This window comes from Cebidichthys violaceus, unplaced genomic scaffold, assembly GCF_023349555.1.
Source record: "Cebidichthys violaceus isolate CVI_PGR_0920_01 unplaced genomic scaffold, fCebVio1.0.p SCAF_1, whole genome shotgun sequence".
In the NCBI taxonomy this organism is placed as follows: Eukaryota; Metazoa; Chordata; class Actinopteri; order Perciformes; family Stichaeidae; genus Cebidichthys; species Cebidichthys violaceus.
In genome coordinates, this window is record NW_027176262.1 from 1751342 (window position 1) to 1760080 (window position 8739).

The window sequence follows — 8739 nt, forward strand, 5'->3', positions numbered from 1 at the left end:
TTGCCGAGGCCAGTGGGCGTTTCTTCACACTGATCAGGGGGATTTCCACATGTGCTGTTCAGCAGCAGCGTGACGGTAACTTCACCAACAGGATCCAAGCTGCACACACTCACACACACACACACACACACACACACACACACACACACACACACACACACACACACACGGCAATTCCCTCGGTGTTGACCTTGAAAACACTGCATCCAGTTTCAGGAGTGCGGGCCAGAGAGGAACACTTTGAGACTTCTGATTCTCTGTTTGGTTCATTGACTCTCACATACCTGAATAAAACTTCTCATGTTCCACTTTTCATAACTTGATTCAACTTGCCGTTTTAGTAATATGAGACGCCGGGGGAAACATATTCCACATACTTTATATATCTGATCTGTGAGTGACGCTTTAGAGGCCCACGGCCAAGTTTCACATGAAGTCACGCCTCGAGAGGAGCTCTGCTTCACAAGGTGTCTCTGAGTTCATCTCAATGTGTTTACATGTTTCTGACATGTTTCTGCCTCAGTGTATGTGTAGCGTGTGTCATGTAATGATGTGTGTGTGTGTATGTGTTGTATCCACTCTTCAATAATAAGATGAAGGATCTCTTCATGGCCAGTATGAACAGAGACAGACGTGTTTTGCGTTTCAGCTTGGATGAAGATCAAGTTTCCTCCACAGGTGATGAGTTATCCGTGGAGAAGAAAACTGCAGCGTTCATTTCACCGATTACACACCGCGTCACAACATGCAGACCATCAACGCTGCTTATGAGATGCCTGCAGGAGGAGGAGGAGGAGGAGGAGGAAGGTGGGAGTGCTCTGATGCTCCTGTATCTCTGTCCTGGTGGCAGCAGGGTCAGCTGGTTCTCTTGATATACGTTGGGCTCTGAGCACTGATACCACTGACCCTTAACAGACGGTGATGGTCTTGCTCTAGTTTTTGTGGTCCAATGAGAATCATGTATCTCCAAGCGTGCAAATGTATTTATTGTTTGCATCTCTGAAGCACATTTGAATCTGTAATAGTCTTTGAACGAGGATGTGTCAAAGTATTCTAGACCTAGCTCAGTGTTGTATTGATCGGTTTAATCTACTAACCCTCATCAGGTCCCTGAGGTCTGACAGAGGACCGAGACGGAGACACACGGTGATACAACTTCACATCTGGCTAGAAGCAGTGAGCCACTAACTATCATCAGACCTGAAGGGGTTCAGTGTGTGTGTGTGTGTGTGTGTGTGTGTGTGTGTGTGTGTGTTGTTTACAGTCAGATATCAGATTGGAGGACCTGCAGACGGATCAGGTTGTTGCTGCTGTCGGTTAGGAGGAACCACATTCCGCTCACCTTTCACCTCTAACGCCTCAGAGCTCTGATCTTGTGTCCAGAGGAGCCTCAGTGGTCTTCTAATGATCATAAACACACTCATAATGTGTTAAAATCTGCTCACAGCTCTGTAGAAGCATCATAAGCACTCATAAACAGTCATAATGCTTCATAACAACACGCAGAACACAGTATAAAGCCTTCATAAGCATGTGTTTGTTTGTACATTTAGAGAAAATAATCTTTTGCTTGATAAAATAATACAATAGCAGTTTATAATAACGAGCTTTGCTGTACATATAGATAATTCAATATACGTATATATATGAATTTTACTTTTTTTTACATACTCTAGTTATGATCATTATTATTATGAAGATATATTTACAGTGTTTCCAATGAAAACCATGTATCTCCAAATTTGATGATTTTTTTTATTTTTTTTAAATTTAATTTAATTTAGTTTATAGGTTGAGAACCTGTTATTTATTTGGCTAAATAAAGCATTTAAATCCTGTGGGATTATCTGACAAATGGATTGATGAACTGATCAAACAGCTGTTTTTATTAGTCTTTTTTGGGGGGCAATACGTAGTTTTCACTGCATTGATACGAGTCATTCTGTCATGATTGATAGTTCATTAGTAAATATCTGTGATCATAACCGTCCCAATTCTTTCAGCAGGATGCTGGAAACATTCACTCCTTCATAAACCTCCTTGTCATAACTTTCATTTAGATTTAGTTTGATGCTTTTCTACGTTCCGTGACTTAAACGTTAAAAAAGATGAACAAGTGTCCATAGATACGCAGATGACACGCACGTTTACGTTACCGTGTCACGAAGGGTTCATGCTCCATCGAGAGCTCAGAGAAAGTGAACACATTAATAATTACATGTGTCAGAGTTTCCTTCTGTTAAATAAAAACTAAACTAAAGTGGTTTTGGAGTCGATGAGGAACTTAAACACCACAGAACGAACCACAAATCACATTTCAGCCACATTAAGACGATTAAAACATCAGCAGACTATCGCCTTCAGAACACATCAAGGACTAAAGGACTTGTGTCTCAGCAGGACTTGGAAACACTTCAGCAGACTCTGCTGCTCGAGTCCTCAACTGAGACCAAGAAAGTGGATCACATCGCTCCAGCTCTGACGTCTTCACTCTGGATTCAGAATGCTGCTGTTTGTTTTTTAAATCTCTGAATGTTTTATTAGATTATGAGCCGTCCAAAACTCTCAGGAGTTCTGCTTTCTGTCCCCAAAGTCCAAAACACTTTTAGTAACAAACTGCAGACCAGCTGACTACTGCTGCTGCCTTTTATTAAATAATTTCTGTAACTTTCATTCTTGTATTTTACACCTGTTGTCTTCAATTTCAGCTTGTTTTTAGTCCCTATATTTTCTTGGAAATAAACAGAATTGAACCAAACTTGTATATGGAACACAATAAAGATTCTTCTTCTACAGGTTAAACCAACGACTCTCCTCCCTCATGTTTACAGTGAATGAATGAAGAGACCTGACGTTCAGAGACATGGAAGGTAACGGAGTCGGTTCATGATCCTGCTGGACCAGATCCTGCTGGACCAGATCCTGCTGGACTAGACCCCAGAGAGATAAACTGACTCTAATCAATTCATACAAACTATACTTGTCTGTTTTACGACTCCATCAAAGATACATGGATTTTAAACACTTTCTTTATTTAGTACAGCAACAAGTTATTTGTATGAAAATAAATGTTAGTAAAAAAATCATTAATACAAAAATATGAGCCTCTCCATCCATTCAGCATTCATCATATTCATCATATTCATCATATTCATTCCAGCAGAAGCAGGAAGCCGTCAAAGCACACAGGGAGATGCAAAGCGGACCGTGGAACAGAAGAACCTCTACAGGAACCAGAGGAGGTCTTCATAGAACGTTGTAGCCCATCTCGGAGCTCATCTGGAAGTCCCTCCTGATATAGTTCTCGTCCACGGGACAGGCGTACGGGTAGTCTGTGGGGGGGTAGTAAGGCGGGTACTCGGGGGCCGAGAAGAAGCTCTCCTGCTGGACCGGCCAGCAGCGGGGCGAGCACAGGCAGTCCTGCGGACCGCAGCGCTGGTACTGGAAGTGCTCGGAGGGGAGGCCGCGGTAGCCGGACTCCATCCTGGTGGGGGAGTCGTAGCAGGAGGAGGAGGAGGAGGAGGAGAAGGAGTCCTGCGGCGAGTAGCTGCTGTGATCCGCCGGGTTGCAGAGCTTCAGGGGCTCCGGTGAGGAGCAGGGAGCCTGGAGGAGAGGAGCAGCGTCAGAGGAGGGGTGCTTCTGTTCCAGCTATCAATGTCAATTATACATTCTAGACATTCTAGACATTATGTAACGATCCTCTAGAGGCGTGTTTATACTTATTTAATGCATTCTGTTACATGATGTTGTCTTTATAAACTACCACTGCTGTTTTTAATCAAACAAATCACTGAGTGCTACCAGAGGACTGACATCTGATTACAAAACTCTCTTTGTTTCTATAATAAAGGAGTGATTATAGAGGCGGCGCATGCGCCGAAAGAGACCTCTAGATGTATATATATTTATATATATGATATATCTATTATCCTCCTGCATGCACACACGCTGTTGTTGTGAATGGAGCCGCTCGGGGTCGGTGGGGAGACCTACCATCCCGTGGCCATAGTAGTCCGCATCAGAGGAGAGTCCTTGGCAGCAGGGCAGCGGGAACGCGGGAGGCGGGGGCAGGCACGCGCTGTAGCCGCTGCCGGTGTTGTTGTTGTTGTTGTTGTTGTTGCCGGAGTAGCCGTTGCTCGGCAACATCATGTCCCCGAACTGAAGCTGGATGTCGTTGAAGGAGCTCCCCAACATCTGGGTGCTGCACGAGCCGTCCAGCAGGAAGGTTCGCGCTCCACAGCTGCTGCTCGCGTCCGCCGGCGGAACAGCTGGAGGAGGGGCCACATAGCGCCCTGACGGGACCAGACGGAGACATTACAGTGAAAATCAATAATCCATAAAGTTTAGAGAAGAACAGGCACGCGGGTTAGAAAGTCTAGAATGCGCATCGAGCTGCGCGTCACCGTGCGGAGACAGAGCCGCTCTGGACTCATGCTGCTCCGACATGAACAGAGAGTCTCGGCCTGTGACTCCTCCGCCGCCATAGAGACGATAATTGGGTGGAAAGGGGGAGAGCGCGCGGAGAGCTGCTCCGTGTATTTAAATCGACCTCCACGTTCACAGTGATGTCATGGAAACAGCCTCGGTTCATGAGAGGAACCGAGCTCTCCATGGGCGACACTAGAACTACATCCCAGGTAGACTGCGGGGCTGTCACGTGAGGGGTTTGTTCCTGGGGGGGGGGGGCTTCTACTCTTTTAAATGTGGTCCACGTGGACCCTCTGCTGTGTTGTGGATTTCTCTTCCATCAGTTTACTGAACAACAGGATCAGTTATGAATGATTGAAACCTTATGGTTCTGTTCTCTGAGTCACAGACATTGACTCTGTCTGCAGGTCTGAGTGTGGGTGGTTGGTTTAAACCAACCACCCACACTCAGACCTGCAATCCAACCTAGACCCCTTAAACTTTAAGGGGTCAAGGTTGGATTCTAGTCCTTTACCTGGTGTACTCTACGTCACACTGGACTCTGATCGCTGCTGCTGTGAACTTACCTGGAAACGTGGACGCGCAGAGATCCTGAAGCTCCGAGCAAGCCTGAGATATCTTCACGAGGAGGAAGAGGAGGGGGGGGGGGGGGGGGGGGGGGGGACACAAGATTATTAATATTTCTTCAGAGCAGGAGATACTGTGTGTGTGTGTGTGTGTGTGTGTGTGTGTGTGTGTGTGTGTGTGTATGCTGGTAATCATTCACAGCGTCAGTTTATTGCTTGGCTCATTTTTTTTCTCTTCTCCAGAGAAAGCAGTTAGAGTGTATGTATGTATGTGTGTGTGTGTGTGTGTGTGTGTGTGTGTGTGTGGGGGGGGGGGGGGGGGGGGGGGGGGGGGTTACCGTTTTAGTGGTTCTGCTGTTGTCCTCGCGCGCTCTGAGCCTCTGCAGCAGCTCTTTGACTGTGGTCCTCACGCGGACGCCCTGGTACACCCTCGGCTTGTCTGCGCGAGGGGGGACAGCGTGTCACTGGTGTTTACTAAACACTCACCGCGAGGAGAGCAGACAATACACGGACCCCCCCCAGTTTAAACCCTCATTGTGTGTTTCTTCACGCAGAGAATAACACGTGAATCATGAACTGTGTCTCCCTAAATAAACGTCTAACTCTGCATGAGCTTATGTCATCTTCTCGTCTCTATGAACTGTTGGATGTGTTGTTGTGTTGTAATAACTTGGTCACTTCATATTAAACGTGTGATATTAAACATTTCACTGTAGTTTTCATTGCGTTCAGCGCGTAAATGTCTAAAGTTGTGTCCGGAGCCGCGGTGCGTAAAACGTGCGTTATATCAGCGGTCAGCGCGCCGCCGCGGCTCCGGGTCTTGCGCCGAGTCCCCAGCCCCCCGGAGGAGCGTCCCTCTTTACGGCACCACTCGGCTCAGCGCTTCCTACTGCGCCGCCAGCAGCCCGGTCTCCCCCAACACGCCCAGAGCAGGAACAAAGGACGGCGGCACGAGACGCGCTACCGTAAGTACATTTATTGATTCACGATCGTGTTCCGATCGACCTGGAAGGGGTCGGAACACGCGTCGGATCGTTCGGTAAAGTTGGATAAAGCGCACGAACAAAGAGTCCGTGAACGACACGTTAAGTTGTCGGTCTGAGCTTCAGGTAACGTGTCGGGCAGAAGCTCCGCCGCGGCTAATCCGCGACGAAGTTTTACGCATTTCGGCTCCGCGGTACCGGCCGGTCCGGTCGCCCCCTGAGAGCTTAGCGCGTGCTTCAGTTGGATCGGACCGTCGGCGGTTCTGACGGGACGGTTTGTGTTTACGAGTCAAACTCGAGCTCTTCTCCAATTTGCCTTTATTCAAATCAGCCCTCGTGCCCCGTCGTTACTGCGGCATTCTGCCCCGTTTATTCCCGGAGCAGCGCGTGAATGAATGAACGCGCTGAGAACCTCCTCGCATAGGTTGCACGTAATTTAGGCCTAAAGGCGTACATTTAAAAAAGACTTCAGGAGTGGCGGGTCGCTTTTTGGGAAGAAGGGAAAAAAAAAAAAAAACCGAGGCTGCGAAACATCATCTGATAAATATTCATACGGCTAAACGCTTCTTCATGATTTGTCTTAAATGTGGCAAACAGAGGGGCAAAAGTACACCGCAGAGACATCCCACTGCGGCGACGTCCCTGTTTACGCACGAGCAGCGCGAGACAGCGCGAGACAACGTACAGTTATTTAATAAAACACGCTCTTCTGCTGTCATAATGTGTAAAAAAAATACATATAATATACAAGATATGATCAGAGCGTGAAGGTCGGTAAACGTGTTTATGACGGTTTGATTGGAACGAAGAGAACCGTTAAAGTAGAACGTTCAGCACCTAAAGGTTCATTTAAGACTTATTCATCTGCTGTTTTATTTCATATTAGTGATTAAAATACAGACGTGTTGGAGATTAATGCATGAGAAAAGCTCTGGTTTGCTCTGTAATGTTGCCACTAAACCTTCCTCTCCTCTCCTCTCTTCTCCTCTCTTCTCCTCTCTTCTCCTCTCTTCCCTTCTTCTTCTTCGTTTTCTGTGCTAACAGGACAAAAATGCCACAAAAGAAGAAGACAAAGATTCCCGGAGGAAGACGCACGCGGTGGAAAGACACTCACCAGACATGACGGCTGGGTGGAGAGAGGATCCCTCCAGCAGCAGACCTGTGGGACTCCACTACGTCCTCTTTCTCCTGCCTCAGCTAAATGGCCAAGAACGAAATTTGTGCAAAAGTCTCCAAAAATGTCCACACAAATGTCCCTCAGCAGAGCCAGAGCATACAGCAATATCGTAATATAGCTGGGGACATATTAGTTTGAGATTTTCTGCCTCCATGCCTACTATTTAAAACCCCTAGAACTCCATGATTTGACAATGATTTGATTGCGCGTTACTTTCAATTTGAATATTCAGAGGCAACCGAGTTTTATGGATTTTTTGTTAAAAATCATCCCGCGTGCTCACCGAACGAGCCCCACTGTAATGTAATATATTCATATTTCACACTTTGACCATTGGGAAAGCACACTTTTATTAATTTTATCCTCCTTTTGCAATATCAGAGCCACACACCCCCTCATTAAGCTCCACAGGGACTCGGTGCTCCGTGTGCGCCACTCGGAACACGCGCCGCACGTCCCGCGTCTGCGGCCACGCATTCGCTGCGGTGAAATGTGCGTTCAGAAGACATCTGCGGACATTTGTTTAAGCTTTAATTCAGAGGAAAAGTGAGGAAAGTGGCAGAGAAGTGGGCGTGGCAAAGGGCAGCAGCCATCTTTAGCATCGCAGGCCTCACAGCTCAGTCACCTGCTGCTGCTTCATATTCATATTCATATCAATAGCTCATATGAAACATGAACATTAAAGGACGTTTGATCAGCTTCTTTTATTCACAGAGAAGAAGACTCACTTCATATATTTAATATCAATATATTCATAACTCGGAACCAAATCAAGTTCACTGCAGCTGATAAATAGAGATAAATGTTATTAATATTATAATAACATTTATTTTAAATTCATTTATAGAAGAATGGAGAAGTTTAGCAGCTTGAAGATATTCACTTCATCACGTGAGGAATGTGACGAGACTTATATTTAATGTAGGATGTACAGCCTGTGATGAATAACTTATTATGAATAATAACAATAATAGTAACACATTATTATTATTATTATTATTATTATTATTATTATTATTATCCTATTGTTATCAATCTATTATTATATACCTAATAGGAAGTACTACCCTGAGCCACTCAGTACTCATGGTATTGGTGTGTTTGTGTACTTCTCTCTGCTAGTACTTCTGGTGATAGTACTTCTCTTGAATACTATGTTGATACACTTATTGTAAGTCACTTTGGATAAAAACGTCTGTTTAATGACTGTAATGTCATGTAGTTATGACAAATATTATTATCATTATTATTATTATTGTTAGTAGTAGTATTATATATTTGTATATATATATATATATATATATATATATATATATATATAGTCCAAGTATGACTACAACTACATGATGACTATTATTATAATAATTATAATTATTATTAGTTTTAACCTATTATAAGTATTATTATAGGCCTATTTATTATCATGACTATAATAATAATAATAATCATAATCATAATAATGATTATTAGTAGCACTACTGGTAGTATCATAGTATTATTGTTACAGGCCTAGTCCATATCATAACTATAATAAGTAATATTACTAGAACTACTTGATGAATATTGTTATTATTATTGGTAGTAT

General features: G+C 44.6%; 1 protein-coding gene across 1 annotated transcript; it reads right to left on the minus strand.

The window, feature by feature from the left end:
- Positions 1 to 3011: 3011 nt before the first annotated feature.
- linc.pou2af1 (lnc RNA pou2af1) lies at positions 3012 to 7345 on the minus strand. Its single transcript, XM_068708477.1, has 5 exons — positions 7092 to 7345; positions 5333 to 5433; positions 4995 to 5046; positions 3994 to 4292; positions 3012 to 3603 (listed from the first exon to the last, which is right to left on the minus strand). Exons 1-5 carry the CDS (start codon positions 7096 to 7098, stop codon positions 3247 to 3249), a joined length of 816 nt encoding a protein of 271 aa, XP_068564578.1. The 5' UTR covers positions 7099 to 7345; the 3' UTR covers positions 3012 to 3246.
- Positions 7346 to 8739: the final 1394 nt, after the last annotated feature.